Raw genomic sequence first — 18,179 nt, 5'->3', positions numbered from 1 at the left:
ACTTGATTTTTTTCGAGGATGTGACAAAAGTGATTGATGAAGGTAGAGTTGTGGATGTTGTTTACATGGACTTCAGTAAGGTTTGACAAGGTACCTCATGGGAGGCTCATGCAGAAGATTAAGATGCATGGGATCCACAGTGAATTGGCTGTTTGGATTCAGAATTGGCTTGCCCATAGAAGACAGAGGGTAGTGGTTGATGGGACTTATTCTGGCTGGAGGTTTGTGACTAGTGGCGTTTTGCAGGGATTCATAATGGGACCTCTATGAGCTGGATGAAAACATAGATGGGTGGGTTAGTAAGTTTGCAGATGATACAAAGATTGGTGGTGTTATGGATAGCGTAGAACACTGCCAAAGAATACAGCTGGATATAGATCAGTTGCAGATATGGGTGGAGAAATGGCAGATGGAGTTTAACCCAGCCAAATTTGAAGTGTTGCACCTTGGGACATCAAATGTAAAGAGACAGTACACTGTCAATGGCAGGACCATTAACAGTGTTGATGTAAAGTGTGATCTTAGGGTCCAAGTTCATAGCTCCCTGAAAGTGGCTGCACAGGTTGATAGGGTGGTAAAGAAGGTGTATGGCACACTTGCCTTCATTAATCGAGGCTTTGAGTACGGAGTCAGGAAGTTATGTTGCAGCTTTATAAAACTCTGGTTAGGCTGCAACTGGAGTATTGCATTCAGTTCTGGTCGCCCCATTATAGGAAGGATGTCGAGGGTTTGCAGAAGGGTGCAGAAGAGGTTTACCTGGATGCTGCCTGGATTAGAGTGCATGTACTATAAGGAAAAGTTAGACAAAGTTGAGTTGTTTTCTCTGGAGCAGCGGAGGCTGAGGGGAGACCTGATAAAGATTTATAAGATTATGTGAGGCAAAGACAGAGTAGACAGCCAGTATCTTTTCCCCAGGGTTGAAATGTCTAATACCAGAGGGCATGTATTTAAGGTGAGAGGGCGAAAGTTCAAAGGAGATGTGAGGGTCAAGTTTTTTACACAGAGAGTGGTGGGTGCCTGAAATGCACTGCCTGGGGTGGTGGTGGAGGCAGATATGATAGGGGCATTTAAGAGGTTTTTAGATAGGTACAGGAATGTGTGGGAAATGGAGGGATAAGAACATTGTGTGGGCAGAAGGGATTAGTTTAGTTGGGCATTTGATGACTAATTTGATTAGTTCGGCACAACATTGTGGGCCGAAGGGCCTGTTCCTGTGCTGTACTGTGCTGTGTTCTAGAAGGCATAGGTTTTAGGTGAGAGGGGATGGATTTAATAGGAAACTGAGGGACAACTTTTTCACCCGGAGGGTGGTGAGTATATGGAATGAGCTGCCAGAGGAAGTGGTTAAGGCAGGTACAATAACAACTTTGAAAAGACAGTTGGACAGGTACATAGAGAGGAACGGTTTGGAGGGTGATGGGCCGAATGCAGGCAAATGGGACTAGCTCGGTGGGCACCATGGTCGGCATGAGCGAGTTGGGCTGAAAGGCCTTTATCCATGCTGTATTACTCTATAATTCTATGACTGTATGACATCCAGCACATCATTCTTTGTAACTCCCACCAGCTACAACGTGATCCCATCATCAACCACATCTTGCCCTCCCCACCCCTTTCTGCTTTCCACAAGGACCACTCTCTCTGTGACTCTCTGGTCCGCTCATCCCTCCCCACCCATCCCTCCCCCTCCTCAGGCACCTGTGACTGTAGGAGGTGTAACACCCGTCCCTGCACCTCCTCCCTCACCACCATTCAGCACTCTAAACAGCCCTTCCAGGTGAGGCAGAGATTCACATACAAATCCTCCAGCCTTACTTATTTCATCCAGTGCTCCTGATGTGACCTCCTCTACATCAGTAAGACCAGGCGCAGACTAGGGGACCACTTTGCCGAACACCTGTGTTCCATCCGCTGTGGCTGTCTGGAGCTCCTGGTTGCCAGCCACTTTAATTCCCCTCCCCATTCCCACACCGACCTATGTGTCCTCAGCCTCCACTGCCAGGGTGAGGCTAAACACAAACTAGAGGAACAGCCCCTCATATTCTGCCTGGGGAGTCCACACCCCAACGGCATGAACATTGGATTCTCCAATCTCAGGTAACCTGCTTCCCCCGTCCTTTTCTCTCCTCTCCTGATCTACCCAGTTCCTCCTACCCCCACCCCACCCCATCACTGTTTCTTTCCTCACCTCCATCTGCCCATCACCCACACACCCCTGCCACTGCGTCCACTCCCCCCTGTTCCCGTCTGCTCTCCCCACCTCCCTCACTTGGTTCCATGTTCCACCTTCCTCTCCTGTCAGATCCCACCATCTGCAGCCCTCTGTTGCCTCCACCTCTCACCTCCCGGCCTCTTTAGCTATTTCTGCTCTCCACCCCTCTTCACCTGGATCCACCTATCACCTGCCAGCTCTTGCTCCACCCCTTCCCCTCACCTCTCTGTACTGGCTACCTCCCTGTCTTTCAGTCCAGATGAAGTGTCTCAACCCAAAATGTCGCCTGTCCATTTCCCTTCACAGATGCTGCCTGACCTGTTGTTCCTCCAGCAGTTTGGTGTTGCTCTTTATTGGTATTGGGATTGGTTTATTATTGTCACTTGTACCAAGGTCCAGTGAAAAGCTTGTCTTACAAACCGATCGTACTGGTCAATTCATTACACGGTGCAGTTACATTGAGTTAGTACAGAGTGCATTGACGTAGTACAGGTAAGAACAGTAACAGTACAGAGTAAAGTGTCACAGCTACAGGGGAAGTGCAGTGCAATAAGGTGCTCTTTATTCAGACTTAATGAATGGCTCCACCCATTTCCCTGGGAGTGCTGTTCACTGTAAACAGATGATTAAAGTCATTAAGTGTAATTGCCTTGGGCTAAAAATTGGCCAAAGGTGTGTGTTGGTCAGTGCTGCCATTGGGCTGAGGATGGTTCATACAGCAATTACAGCCAAGCTGAATCCTCTCCCTGTCCAGCAGTCAGGAGGCCCTAGACACAGCATAGAACTTGTCCAAAATCAGGCAGTGGGAAGTACCAACTCAAAAAAGCCCAGATTGTGCACAGTTAAGATCCCATGAACAGTAAAGTGACTATTTGTGCATACCACTGATCAGTATTTCATATTCTCTAAGACATAGGAGACTACTTTGCCCATCGAATTTATCCTGGCTCTTGGACCATCTTCCCGCTGATTTTCCCTATAACCCATTCTCCCCACATTCCCATAAACTCCCCCCAGATTCTACCCCTCAGTCACACACTGGGGACAATTTACAGTAGCCAATGAACCCACCGACTCCGCATACCGTTGGGATATGGGAGGAAACCGGAGCACCTGGGGGAAACCCACACCGTCACATTGGAAAACATGCAAACTCCACACAGACAGCACTATGGCACTGTGCTGCACAGACCGAAGGAGTATTGATGGCTCAGGACCCTACAGGGATCCTTTTACACCCCACAAGAGCCAGACTGAAGTTGGATTTCAGTTCATTGAAGTAACTCAGAGAGTCTGTCCGCTCTGTGCTGTGTAAGTCTGGGTTTGTTTGCTTGCTTCTCAGACTCTGCAATGTTCTGACCTGTTGAGAGGTTTTGGTTTAACAGATTAGGTGCAGCTGTGAAGGGAAGTGTTGTCAACAGGACATCAGAAATGCAGCTTGCTTCAGGAGGTTTGTATGTGGTCAACCATACAAAGTTTCTTGCAGTGCCTGTCTGATCAGCTGTCTCTGAACCTCTCTCTCTATCTCCCTCTGTGTCTGTGTCTGTGTCTGCCTCTATCTCTGTTTGTCTCTTTTGCTCTCTCTCTCAATCTCTCTCTATCACTTTATCAAACTCTTTCTCTCTCCTATCTCCTCCTGATCTTTCTCTAATTTATATATCCCTCACTCCCTTTCAGTTTTTTCCATCCTTGTCTTTCTCTCTCTCTCTCACTCCGTCTGTGTATCTCTCTAATTGTCTCTCTCACTCTCTCCGTAACTCTCTGTCTGTCTGCCTGTCTCTTTGTCTCCATCACACTATCCATTTTCTCTTCCCTTGCAAGGCAGGTACAGCACAAGTTAGACAGAGTGAAGCTGCTCTACACTGCCCTCACACATTCCCAGGGCAGGGACATTGCATTTCACATACAAAGTGAAGCTCCTTCTGTACTGCCCTGTTACGCATTCCCTGGGCAGGGTAAGCAATGGTTCAACACGGAGTGAAGCTCCCTCCACACTGACCCATCACATACTCCCAGGACATGTACTAGACACAGAGTGAAGCTCCCTCCACAAACATAATCGATTTATTAACTAGGGTACCTAACTCTAGTCAGTGAGTAACAGCTGTAATGCAGAGCAAAGGAGCCTTTGGAGTTCAGGGGAGAAAGTTGGCTTGTTTTTCCATCTCCTTCCATCTCCTATTGGTGGGAGGAGAGGAGAAGTGTGCACAAGGTGAAAATAAAACCTTTCTGTGTGATGTAAACAGGGATGGGGCGGATGGGATAGCTGAGGCAAGTACAAATGTTAAAGCAGACAAGTGCTGATGTCCCTTTTAAATCTCTCGCCTCTGATCTTAAACCTGTGCCCTCTTGTTTTTAGCACCCCGTCCCTGGGAAAAAGACTATGTGCTTTCACCTTGTCTATGCTCCTCATGATCTTATATACCTCTATCTGGTCACCCCTCAATCTCCTGCTTTCCAGAGCATAAAATCCTAGTCTACGCAACCTCCTCATTACTCAGACCTCCAAGTCCAGGCAACATCCTGGTAAATCTTCTCTGCACTCTTGCGAGTTTAATAACATCTTTCCTATAACAGGGTGACCAAAATTGTACACAATACTACAAGTGTGGCCTCACCAACGTCTTATATAACTGCGTCATAACTTCCCAACTCCTATATTCAATATCCTGACTGATGAAGGCCAGTGTGCCAAACCCCTTCTTCACCACCCTATCTACCTGTGATGCCACTTTCAGCCAGCTATGCACTTGCACTCCTAGGTCCCTCTGTTCCATAACACTCCCCAGGACCCTACCATTCACTGTATGAGTCCTACCCTGTTTGATCTCCCAAAATGCAAAACCTCATATTTATCTGGATTGAAAGCCATTTGCCAATCCTCAGCCCACATACCCAGCTGATCAAAATTCTTCTGTAACTTTTTATAACCTTCTACACTGTCTACAACACCACCTATTTTAGTATCATCCACACAGTTACTAACCATGTACATTCACATCCAAATCATTTATATAAATGGGGCATCCCCAGTGGAAGTCTCTCAATGGGGGAATCCTCCCTCTTTACATTGGAAACTGTGGATTGAGAGTTTTGCATCGAGCAATCCCATGCAACAGGATCCTGCTCTTTGGGCACCCGGTGCAGGAGGGTGAAGGGAACAAGATGTGAAGGAACTGTCATTGGTCTGTTCCTGGGCCTGGCCAGAGTGGCCCTTCACAGGTCCGGGCAGCTGGCTGTCGAGGGTTCAATCTGAGTCAACAGCCTGCCCCTCTTCCAAGGATACGTCCATGCCTGGGTGTCCACGCACACGGGTATCCGCTGGCTAGCTGGAGACCTTCTGGGACCCATTAGTTCCACACCAACTGGATTGCTCCTGGACACAGAGAATAATGATTTAATTTATTGTTTTTTGCTTAAAAACACAGTAAAATGATTTAGGTACAGAGTTAAGTTCCGAAGGGAAAAAAGTGGATAAACAAAATGTTTAAGTGAGAGTCAGTAAAACAAACTTGAAGCGGATTACAGAGATGGGGAGGGATGTAGGGGCCAGAGGGGGTTACAGAGACGGGGAGGGGTGTAGGGGCCAGAGGGGGTTACAGAGACGGGGAGGGGTGTAGGGGCCGGAGGGAGTTACAGAGATGGGGAGGGGTATAGGGGCCAGAGGGAGTTACAGAGATGGGGAGAGGTGAAGGGGTCGGAGGGGGTTACAGACGGGGAGGGGTGTAGGGGCCAGAGGGGGGTTACAGAGACAGGGAGAGGGGAAGGGGCCAGAGGGGGTTACAGAGATGGGGAGGAGGGAGGGGCTGGAAGCGGTTACAGAGATAGGTCTGGGGAGGAGGAGGGCGAGGGTTGTAGAGGGCCAAGACTGGTGAAGGGGTTTGGTGATGGGGTTGGATGGTGCAGGTCAGGAGGCTGACCACAGTAGGGTCAGGGAGTGGGTCTGTCACATATTCACTGTCGGTTCCTTTCCCCAGGTGATCGACACCCTGTCCCGTCTCTCGCACACAGCCGTCGCCCTGAGCTCTGGGGTCAGGTAAGGACCGAGTCGTTTCCTGCTGTCTTTGTCCACTCCCCCCACTCCATCTACTCCCACCCCGTACCTCCCTCCAACATCTCTCCCAAACCCTTGCCTTTCTCCCCCCATCCCATCTCCGCCACCCCATGACCACCCCCCAATCCAAATCCCCCCATCCTGAGCCAACCCCTCAACTCTAAACACTGCCCATTTACCACCTCATCTGACTCCCACTGTCCTCTTAACACTGACCCATCCCACTACCCTTCACTGACCCCTCACTGACACGCCCACCCCCTCACTGACACACCCAGCCTCCCATTGACCCTTCACTGACCCTCACTGACACAACCACCCCCTCACTGACACATGCACCCACTCTCTGACACACCCAGCCTCCCACTGACCCTTCACTGACTCTTCACTGACACACCCAGCATCTCACTGACCTTTCACTGACCCCTCACTGACTCACCCAGCCCCTCACTGACACAGCCAGCCCTCACTGACCCCTATGACACACCCACCTCCTCACTGACACACCCACCTCCTCACTGATGCCTACAGGTAAACCCATTGTGTTACATTCAGTGGGGCACACCCAGACCGTTTTATACCAGAACATTTTGCAGTCTAAGTCTGTTGATATAACACTTGATTTTCATTGTTGGTAACCTCACAAGGTCCCACATTATCACCATCTGCCAACTCTTGGCCGACTTACTGAACATATTTCTATCCCTCTGCAGACTTTGAGTGCCCCTGACACCTTGCTGATCCACCTATCTTTGTATCATCAGCGAATTTGTCTTCACCAAAGTCATTAACATAGATTGTAGTTGGGCCCCCAGGACTACTTCCTGCGGCACCTCACCAGTTACTGACTGACAATCTGACTGTGGCCCTTTATCCCTACTTTGTTTCCTGTCAGTTATCCACACCCCTGTCTCTGCCGATATATTGCCCCCTATCCCGTGTGTACCTGTGCAGTAACCTTTTGCAGCACCTTAACAAATGCCTTTGGAAATCCAAATACAGCACTCCTACTAAGTCCCTCTATCTGTTACATCCTCCAGCAAATTTATCAAACCATGTCCTTGTTGTGAAACAATGCTGAATCATGATTGGGTAATGATTTTCTAAATATCCCTGATGATGGATTCAGGCCTTTTTTCCAGTGACAGTTGTCAGGCTAATTGACGGATAATTTCCTTCTTCCTGCCTCCCTCCATTCTTGAACTGTAGTGTTACATTTGCTGTTTTGAATCCTCTGAGACACCTCCAGAATCCAGGGAATTTTCATTGATACACCCACTATCTCTGCAAATACTTGACCCTCATATGGGCAAGTAGAGCAGTGTAGGGCAAGCACGGTAGTGTAGTGGTTAGCGTAATGCTATTACAGTGCCGGTGACCTGGGTTCAATTCCTGCTGCTGTCTGTAAGAATTTTGTACATTCTCCCTGTGATTGCGTGGGTTTCCTCCGGGTGCTCCACTTTCCTCCCACATTCCAAAGATGTACAGGTTAGGAAGTTGTGGGCATGCTATGTTGGTGCCGGAAGCGTGGTGACAATTGCGGGCTGTCCCCAGGACACTCTGTGCAAAAAGATGTATTTCACTGTGTGTTTCGATGTACATGTGACTAACAAAAAATCTTATACATGTCAAGTGCAGGGGTCTTGTGGACCTTTGCCCATGAGTGTTCCTGGTACTTTTCTTGAGCGATGCAGATTGCTTTAAGTTGCTCCCTTCATTATCTGTTATTGTTTGGATATTTTTGGTCTCATCATGATTTCCTCACTCATGTACTTCACCTGTTTAAATAAAGCCCCTGTGTTCCTACTCATCCTTGAGAGCCAAGTCCCTCAGTCCCTGCTATCTCCAACACAGCCTGGAATAGTTTTTGAGGTGAGTGTACACCCCAGTGTCTGATGTTGCAAAGGGCTCCACTGGAAACGTAACATGGGCTCTTTGTGCCAAGAGTCGAGCCCAGACTTCCCGATGGTCAGGACACTCTGGCCCCTGCTGGTCGTACGGTCACTCCACACCGGGTCCCACACTGACACCTGCTGGTCAGATGGTCACTCTACACCAGGTCCCACACTGACACCTGCTGGTCAGATGGTCACGCTAGAGACTGAAGATGCTGGAGGAACTCAGCAGATCAGGCAGCATCTGTAGAGAAAAGCAGGTAGTCAACGTTTTGGGTCAGGACCTTCTTCGGGTCTGAAGATAGGAAAAGGGAAGCCCAATATATAGGAGTGAAAAACAGAGCAATGATAGTCTTAGATAGTCTTAGGTGTGGTTAGAAGGTCAGCACAAGATGTTGGGCCGAAGGACCTGTATTGTGCTGTATTTTTCTATGGTTCCATGATAGGTGGACAAAAGAGGGAAGGCAGGGAAGATGCAAGGGTAAATGCAAGTAAGAGATAGTGATAGGCAGATGTGGGGGAGGAGGGGAGAGCAGATCCACTGGGGGATGGGTCAAAGGTGTGGAGGCAGGCAGCATAGGGGGATGGGATGAGAGGAAAAAGAGAGATTAAAAAATAAGAAGCAAGAGAGGCTGGGAAAGGGAAGAAAAGAAGAGGCAAAGTGGGGTGCAGAGGGTTTGGTTTACTTAAAGTGGGAGAATTCGATGTTCATCCCATTAGGCTGTAAGATTCCAAGATCGAAAATGAGGTCCTGTTCCTCCAGTTTGCGTTTGAACTCCTCCTGTCAGTGGAGGAGCCTGAGGACTGACATATCACTGATGGAGTGAGAGGGGGAGTTGAAGTGACTGGCAACGGGGAGATGCAGATCGTGGTTATGGACGGAGTGCAGATGTTCTGCGAAACAGTCAACTAGTCTGCGTTTGGTCTCATCGATGTAGAGGAGGCCACACATGGAGCACCGAATGCAGAACATGATATTAAGGGAGGTGCAGGTGAATCTCTGTCTCACCTGAAAGGACTATTTGGGTCCCTGGATGGAAATGATGGAGGTGGTGTAGGGACAGGTGTTACACCTATGGCAGGGGCAATGGAAAGTCCCTGGGGTGGGAACAGGATGGGTAGGGGGGGAGGGGTGAACTAGGGAATCGTGGAGAGGACATTCCTTACGAAAGGCTGAAAGGGGTGGGGAGTGGAAGATATGCTTGGCAGTGGGGTCCCGTTGGAGATGGCGGAAGTGGCGGAGAATGATGTGTTGGATACGTAGGCTGGTGGGATGAAACATGAGGACAAAGTCACTCTAAACCAGGAAACACTACCCCTTCAGGGAGGGTGTTCATCCAACACTGGGACCCACTCTGGCCCAACTTACTGGCTGGATGGCAACTCCAGATGGGGAATAATCACCTGGGACACTCCGCTCCTCCTCTTTATACCAGCCATCTCCCATCTCCACTCTCAGAGCTGATGCAGGGTTTCAGCCCTAAACGTGGACAATTCCTTTCCCCCACAGATGCTGCTTGACCCACTAGTTCCTTCATCATATTGTTTGTTGCTCCAGATTCCAGCATCTGCAGTCTCTGGTGTCTTCTGGAAATGACACTACTCCCAGCTGGCTGGATGGTCACTCTACAGAAGAACCCATTCCACACCAGACTCACCACAACACCACCCAACCCCTCCCCCCGACCACCTCCCCCACAACTCCCCACCAGGACCCACTCTGCCCTCTGCTGGCTGGATGACCACCCCACCAGGACCCACTATGCCCTCTTCTGGCTGGATGACCACTCCCCACTAGGACCCACACTGTCCCTGCTGACTAACTGGTCATTCTAAAATGGGAACAGCACTGCCCCTGCTGTCCAGGTGGTGAGCAGAGAAACGGGCCATTCAGCCCATTACCTCTATGCCCAAATACCTGTCCAGATGTTGTTACTGTTCCTGCCTCCACCACCTCCTCTTGCAGCTCATTCCAGATACCAACTACTCTGTGTGTGAAATATTTACCCCTCAGATCCTCCCTCTCACCTTAAACCTATGCCTCTAGTTATGGATACCCCTTCCATAGGATACTCTGGCTATCTACCCTATCTATTCCTCTCATAATTTTGTATACCTCCATCATGTCAGCTGTCAGCTTCCTTTGCTCCAGGGCACAGCTTATCCAGTCTCTCCTTATAACTCAAGCCCTCCAATCCTGTGTCATTCTACGACTCAGTGACACCCACACTTCCCTTCCATGCTTCGAAGTTTACACCTGGCTTGTTACTACCCTGTCCTCATTACCACCTAAAGTCATAGGGTCACAGAGTCACACAGCATGGAAACAGGCCCTTCTGCCCAACTGGTCTATGCCGACCAAGATTCCCATCTAAGCTTGTCCCATTTCCTGTGTTTAGCGCCTATCCCTCTAAACCTTTCCTATCCATGTATCCGTCCAAATGTCTTTTAAATGTTGCCTTTTAAATAATGAACCTGCCTCAACCACTTCCTCTGGCAGCTCATTCCATGTACTGACCACTCTCTGGGCGAAAAAGTTGCCCCTTAGGTCCCTATTAAACCTCTCCCCTCTCACCTTAAAACTATGCCCCCTGGTTCTTGTTTCCCCAACCCTGGGAAAAAGATGAGCAGATTCACCCCATCTATGCCTCTCATGATTTTATACACCTCTATAAGATCACCCCTCATTCTCTTATGTTACATTGAAAGCAGTCCCAACCTTCTCAACCTCTCTCCATGACTCAGTCCCTTGAGTCCTGGCAATATCCTCGCAAATCTCCTTTCCACTCGTTCCAGCTTAATGGCATCTTTCCCATAGCAGAATGAGCAAATCTGAACACAATATTCCAAATGCGGCCTCAAAAAACACCTGGTACAACTGCAACATTTCATGTGATTCTTTTTCAGACCATTTCCCACTGAAGAGTCCGATGCTGACGAGGACATTTACAGGAGCCTTGCTGACCTTATTGAGTAGGTTGAATACTTTATGGCTTAAAATACATTCAGGTCGTTAGTAAATCCTTTAAATGTATAAATTCTGTTCTTATGGCATTGCACAATAGTGTAGCTAATTAAGCAGCTTCCTCACAGCTCCAGAGACCCAGGTTTGATCCTGACCACTGGTGCTGTCTGTGTGGAGTTTGCATGTTCTCCCTGTGACCGCATGGGTTTCCCCCGGGGGCTCTAGTTTCCTCCCACATCCCAAAGACGTGCAGGTTGGTAGTTTGGTCGAATGTTGTAATTTTCCTCTTGTCTGTAGGTGAGTGGTAGAACCTGGCGGAGTTCATGGGAATGTGGGAGAGAAGGCGCAGTGCAGAGGGAGTGCTGCACAGTGGGAGGGGCGTACTGAGGGACGGTCACACTGTGGGAAGGACAGTGCTGAGCTTACGCCGACGACGTCCTCCTGGCGGTCACCGACCCGGCGGACCTGCGGAGGATGCGCGAGTGCCAGCGGGTCTACTCGGCCGCGTCCTCCGCCAGGGTCAACTGGGCGAAGTGTTCGGGTCTGCTGGTGGGTCCGTGGCGGGCGGACTCCCTGCCGGAGGAGTTGCGGCCCTTCGAGTGGAGCACCACGCACCTCCTCTACCTGGGGGTCTACCTGTCCCCGGCCGAGGAGTCCTGGCCAGCGAACTGGCAGGAGTTGGGGGCAAATGTCTCCGCCCAGCTGGGGCGCTGGTCGGGTCTGCTCCGGGCGATCTCGTACCGGGGCAGGGTGCTGGTCATCAACTAGCTGGTGGCGTCCGTGCTGTGGTACCGGCTGGCCACACTGGTGCCGCCCAACGTCTTCATCGCCACCACCCAGAGGAGGTTGACGGACTTCTTCTGGGGCGGCCGGAGGCACTGGGTCTCTGTGGTGGTCCTGAGTCTGCCGTCGGCAGAGGGGGGTCAGTCGCTGGTGTGCGTGCGCACCCAGCTGGCGGCCCTCCGCCTCCGGGCGCTGCAGAGGTACCTGTACGCGGAGAATCCCCCGCGGTGGCACGCGCTGGCAACCTACTTCCTCCGCCGGGGACGCTGCCTCCGGGAGGGGGCGCGTCTCCTGGCGGCGGGCGGCAGCCGAGCCGCCCCGCGGGAACTGCCCGGGTTCTACCGGGATCTGATGCGGGTGTGGGGCGCGGTGTCGCGCGGCAAGCGCGCGGCTGCTCCCCCTCGGGTCGCGGCGGGTCCTGGGGGGGGTCCCGGCTGCGCCGGCGCCAGCCCCACCGGAGTTGCTGGTCGGGCCCAGGGCCCGGCGTCTCTCGCGGGAGGTGGTGTGGCACAACCTGAGCCGCCTGGCGGACACGCCGACAGTGCCGTTCCGCGAGGCGCTGAGGCGGTTCTTGTACGGGCTGCTCCTGCACACCTTTCACTTCCTCGCCCTGGTCTGCCGGCCGGACACGCCATGGCAGTCCGTCTTGCCGGCGGGCGGCGAGGGTGGTCCCTGGTGGGGGTCTCTCTACGCGGGAGTCCTCCCGCTGTACATCGGGGACCTGGGGTGGAGGGTGTTGCACCGGGCCGTGCCGTGCAGCCGATTCTTGAGCCGGTTCACCGACACCCCGGCCACCTGTCACTTCTGCGGCCGGGAGGAGACGGTGTACCACGCATACGCAGAGTGCGAGAGGTTGCAGCCCCTCTTCGAGTATCTGCGGGGGCTGCTGCTGAAGTTCTGGTTGCACTTCAGCCCGGCACTGTTGGTCTACGGGCACCTGGTGCGGCGCGGGGAGGGGCACGCAGTGGATCTCCTGGTGGGTCTCCTGCTGGGCCTGGCCAAGCTGGCCATCCATGGGACGCGGCGGCGGGCGGCCGAGGGTCCCGGCAGGTCGGCCTGCCTGCCCATCTTCCGCGCTTACGTGCGCGCGCGGGTGCGTCTAGAGAGGGAGCACGCGGTTTCCGCGGGCACCCTAGCCGAGTTCCGCACTCGGTGGGCCCCTCAGGGGATCGCGTGTGTCGTGGACAGTACGAACGTGATTCTTATTTGAAGTGTCGCGTGTCACGTTGACAGGTGTAGAGTCGCATGTGGTTTTCGTTAGTATTAGTTTGCATTCTCTACCGTAGTATGTCGTTGTGTAGTTTCTCTTTTCTGTATTAGACGTGGTGTATTGACACGTTGTCTTTTCTAGTGCTTTTAGTGAATAAACGTTTATTATTAAAAAAAAAGGGCCGGTACTGAGGAGGAGACGGTGTACCACGCGTACGCAGAGTGCGAGAGGTTGCAGCCCCTCTTCGAGTATCTACGGGGGCTGCTGCTTAAGTTCTGGCTGCACTTCAGCCCGACGCTGTTGGTTTACAGGCACCCGGTGCGGCGCGGGGAGGGGCGCGCGGCGGATCTCCTGGTGGGTCTCCTGCTGGGCCTGGCCAAGCTGGCGATCCACGGGATGCAGCGGTGGGCGGCCGAGGGTTCTAGCAGGTCGACCTGCCTGCCCGTCTTCCGCGCTTACGTGCACGCGCGGGTGTCCTTGGAACGGGAGCACGCGGTCTCCTCGGGCGCCCTGGCCAAGTTCCACGCTCGGTGGGCCCTTCGGGGGATCGCGTGTGTCATGGACAAGACGGATGCGATTTTGATATGAAGTGTTGTGCGTTGCGGTAGCGGGCGTAGTGTTGCACGGGAATTGGTTTTGGCCAGGTTGTTTCTTCTGTACTAGGTGTAGCATGTTTGCTGTTGGTTTTTTGTAGTGTTTTTTAAAGAATAAATGTTTTGTACAAAAAAAGGGGCGGTACTGAGGAGGAGACGGTGTACCACGCATATGCAGAGTGCAAGAGGTTGCAGCCCCTCTTTGAGTATCTGCGGAGGCTGCTGCTGAAGTTCTGGTTACACTTCAGCCCAGCGCTGTTGGTTTACGGGCACCCGGTGCTGTGTGGGGCAGGGCGCCCAGAGGATCTCCTGGTGGGTCTTCTGCTGGGCCTGGCCAAGCTGGTCATCCACGGGACATGGCGGCAGGCGGCCAAGGGTACTGGCTGGTCTGCTTGCCTGCCCGTCTTCCGCGCTTACGTGCGCGCGCGGGTGTCTTTGGAACGGGAGCACGCGGTCTCCGCGGGGCATCCTGGCCGAGTTCCACGCTCAGTGGGCCCCTCAGGGGATCGTGTGTGACGTGGACGACACCAATGTGATTTTGGTATAAAGTATTGAGTGTTGCGGTTGGGGGGCGTGGTGTTGCGTGGGTATTAGTTTTGCCTAGTTTCTTTCTGTATTAGATGTGCTGTATTTGATGTTGGGTGTTTTTTGTAGTGTTTCTAGTGAATAAACGTTTTGTAAAAAAAAGGGGTGGTACTGAGGAGGAGATGGTGTACCACGCGTACGCGGAGTGCGAGAGGTTGCAGCCCCTCTTCGAGTATCTGCGGGAGCTGCTGCTTAAGTTCTGGCTGCACTTCAGCCCGGCGCTGTTGGTTTACGGCCACCCGGTGCGGCGCGGGTTGGTTTGTCCTTTTTTGTAGTGAACCATAGAACCACAGAAAACTACAGCACAGAAAACCGGCCATTCGGCCCTTCTAGTCTGTGCCAAAACATTATTCTGCTAGTCCCATTTACCTGCCCGCAGCCCATACCCCTCCAGACCTCTCTCGTCCATGTCCCTATCCAATTTACTCTTAAAAGTTAAGAGCGAGCCCGCATTTACCACATCAGATGGCAGCCCATTCCACACTCCCACCACTCTTTGAGTAAAGAAGTTCCCTCTACTGTTCCCCCTAAACCTTTCCCCTTTCACCCTAAAGCCATGTCCTCTCGTACTTATCTCTCCTAATCTAGGTGGAAAGAGCCTACTTGCATTAACTCTGTCTATGCCCCTCATCATTTTGTAAACCTCTATCATATCTCCCCTCATTCTTTTCCACTCCAAGGAATAAAGTCCTAACATACTCAGTCTTTCCCTGTAACTCAGCTCCTGAAGACCCGGCAACATTCTTGTAAATCTCCTCTGCACTCTTTCAATCTTACTGACATCCTTCCTGTAGTTCGGCGACCAGAACTGCACACAATATTCTAAATTTGGTCTCACCAATGACTTATACAACCTCACCAAAACATTCCAACTCCTATACTCAATACTTTGATTATCAATGCCAGATGCCAAAAGCCTTCTTTACAACCCTGTCTACCTGTGACGCCACTTTCAGGGAATTACTTATCTGAACTCCCAGATCCCTTTGTTCCTCCGTACTCCTCAGTGCCCTACCATTTACTGTGTATGTCCTACCTTGATTTGTCCTTCCAAAATGCAACACCTCACATTTGTCTGCATTAAATTCCATCTGCCATTTTCTGGCCCATTCTTCCAAATGGTTCAGATCCCTCTGCAAGCTTTGAAAGCCTTCCTCACTGTCCACTACACCTCCAATCTTAGTGTCATTTAAACTAGTGCTTTTAGTTAATAAACGTATTATATATAAGAAAAGAAAAAGGGGCAGTACTGAGGGAGGGTTACACTGTGGGAGGAGTAGTACTGAGGGAATGCTGCTCTATTGATGGGGCAGTACTAAGGGAGTGACGCTGTGTCAGGAGACAGCATTGCAGAAAGGTGCAGGTTGTTAAGAACCACGGGGAATGTGCTGAAGTTTGATTCTTTATTTCAAATGAAATAAACCAAGAAAAGAAATGAAAAAGGGGCAGGACTGAGGGAGTGCTGTTGTTCAGATGGGATGTTTTCACCAGCCCCAGTTTTGCCTTTGGTGTTGAGTCAACATTGAAGAGAAAGTCTGGGCAGATGTTCCTGGTGTCACTGGGCAGAGAATTCGTGCCTCGACCCACAGCAGTGTGGACAGAGGAACTGCTCAGTAATTCCTGCTGGGAGCTGCCACTCTCTCTGCTGCCTGCTCTGCTCTGGAAGCTGTGACATGTCCCTGGTTAAGACTGGTGGGAGTCTCCGGCGGTGGACTGCCTTGTGTTGTTTTCTGTCCGCGCTGTGGGAGCCCATGTCTACATGGTGTTCATGCTGTACTCCCCTCCCCACTGCTGATCCTGTGGTTTGTGTTACAGTGAGGAGAGTGTTGAAGATGATGAAGATCTCTATGACTGTGTCTACGGCGATGACGAGGGTGGGGAGGTTTACGAGGACTTGATGAAGGTTGAAGCAGCCCAGCCAGCAGTAAGACCCTCTGTACAACTCCTGCAGCCAACTCCACGGACCTGGGTGGGAGGTGCTGCTTTGTCTGGGAAAGGGAGATTTAATTGAGAGTTGGGAAGGGAAGTTTCAAATGGAGTTTGTCCCCAGTATGTCTCCCAGTGTCCCCTGTTCCAGCTCACTTCACTGGCAGTGTTGGTGGGAAGCATGTGTGAGGGATGCTGATTACAGTTCTCAGCCACATGTTCAAAGCCATCGATCATCCGACAGCTACATCTGTAACCCCACCAGCCCCTACACCCCTCCCCGTCTCTGTAACCCCCACCACAAGATCACAAGGTCGCAAGACAAGGGAGAAGAAGTAGGCCATTTGGCCTATCGAGTCTGCTCCAAAGAAAAGGGGAGAAAGAAAAAAGAAATGAGAAATGGGGGTGGGGGGGAGCGAAATCTGCTCCATGAGCAAAAATAAACTATTCTAACCCCAATTTCCAGCCTTATCCCCATATCCCTTGATACCTTGACTAATTAGATATCGATCTATCTCCTCCTTAAACACCTCCAATGATCTGGCCTCCACTGCTGTACCTGGCAAGGAATTCCATAAATTCACCACCCTCTGGCTAAAGAAATTTCTCCTCATCTCTGTTTTAAACCTGTACCCTCTAATTCTAAGATTGTGCCTTCTGGTCCTGGACTCACCCACCAAGGGAAACAGCTTGGCCACATCTACTCCGTCCAGTCCTTTCAACATTTTAAATGTTTCCATGAGGTCCCCTCTCATTCTTCTGTACTCCAGTGAGTACAGTCCAAGAGCCGACAAACGCTCATCATACGTAAGTCCTTTCATTCCGGGAATCATCCTCATAAATCTTCTCTGAACCCTCTCCAACATCAGCACATCCTTCCTAAGATATGGGGCCCAAAACTGTACACAGTATTCCAAATGAGGCCTCACTAGTGCCCCGTAGAGCCTCATCAACACTTCCTTACTTTTATACACAATACCTCTCGAAATGAATGCCAACATAGCATTCGCTTTCCTTACCACCGATCCGACCTGGTGGTTAACCTTTGAGGTATCCTGCACGAGTACCCCCAAGTCCCTTTGTACTTCTGTACTTTGAATTTTATCCCCTTCTAGATAATAATCTGCCCGTTTATTTCTGTTTCCAAAGTGTACAACTGCACATTTCTCAACATTGAATTTCATCTGCCATTTCCTTGCCCATTCTCCTAAACTATCTAGGTCTCTCTGCAACCTTCCTGTCTCCTCAATACTCTCTACTCCTCCACCTATCTTGGTGTCATCCGCGAACCTAGCCACAAAACTATTTACTCCATCATCCAAATCGTTAATGTACAGGGTAAAAAGAAGCGGCCCCAACACCGACCCCTGCGGAACACCACTAGTAACTGGTAGCCAACCAGAACGGGATCCTTTTATTCCCACCCTTTGCTTCCTGCCAACCAGCCAATGCTCCACCCATTCCAATATCCTACCTGTAATTCCATGACCTCTCATCTTATTAATCAATCAGTCTCTTGTGCAGCACCTTGTTGAAGGCCTTTTGAAAGTCTAAATACACAACATCTACCGCCTCTCCCTTATCCACCCTACCTGAGATTTCTTCAAAAAACTCCAATAGGTTGGTCAGGCAGGATCTTCCCTTCACGAAGCCATGTTAGCTTGTACCTATCTTGCCTTGCACCTCTAGGTTTTCCATAACCTCATCCTTGAGGATCGATTCCAATAACTTTCCCACCACCAACATCAGACTAATAGGTCTGTAATTTCCTTTGTGCTGCCTCCCACCTTTCTTATACTGCGGAACTACATTTGTGACCCTCCAGTCCTCCGGAACCATGCCAGAGTCTATCGATTCCTGGAAAATTATCACCAATGCCTCCACTATCTCTAAAGCCACCTCCTTCAGAACCCGGGGATGCACCTCATCCGGTCCGGGAGATTTATCAGTATTTAG

General features: G+C 50.9%; 1 protein-coding gene across 1 annotated transcript in view; it reads left to right on the top strand.

The window, feature by feature from the left end:
- LOC127568331 (guanine nucleotide exchange factor VAV3) overlaps positions 1-18,179 on the top strand; it is a 165,278-nt gene that overhangs the window by 51,669 nt on the left and 95,430 nt on the right. The window contains exons 3-5 of the mRNA XM_052011949.1: positions 6,190-6,248; positions 11,069-11,134; positions 16,113-16,221. Coding sequence (XP_051867909.1) covers positions 6,190-6,248; positions 11,069-11,134; positions 16,113-16,221 — 234 coding nt within the window. The remainder of the gene's footprint in view (positions 1-6,189; positions 6,249-11,068; positions 11,135-16,112; positions 16,222-18,179) is intronic.

This window comes from Pristis pectinata, chromosome 3, assembly GCF_009764475.1.
Source record: "Pristis pectinata isolate sPriPec2 chromosome 3, sPriPec2.1.pri, whole genome shotgun sequence".
Taxonomy (NCBI): Eukaryota; Metazoa; Chordata; class Chondrichthyes; order Rhinopristiformes; family Pristidae; genus Pristis; species Pristis pectinata.
Note: the sequence above shows the minus strand (reverse complement) of the source record. Positions and strands in the feature narration are given on the sequence as shown.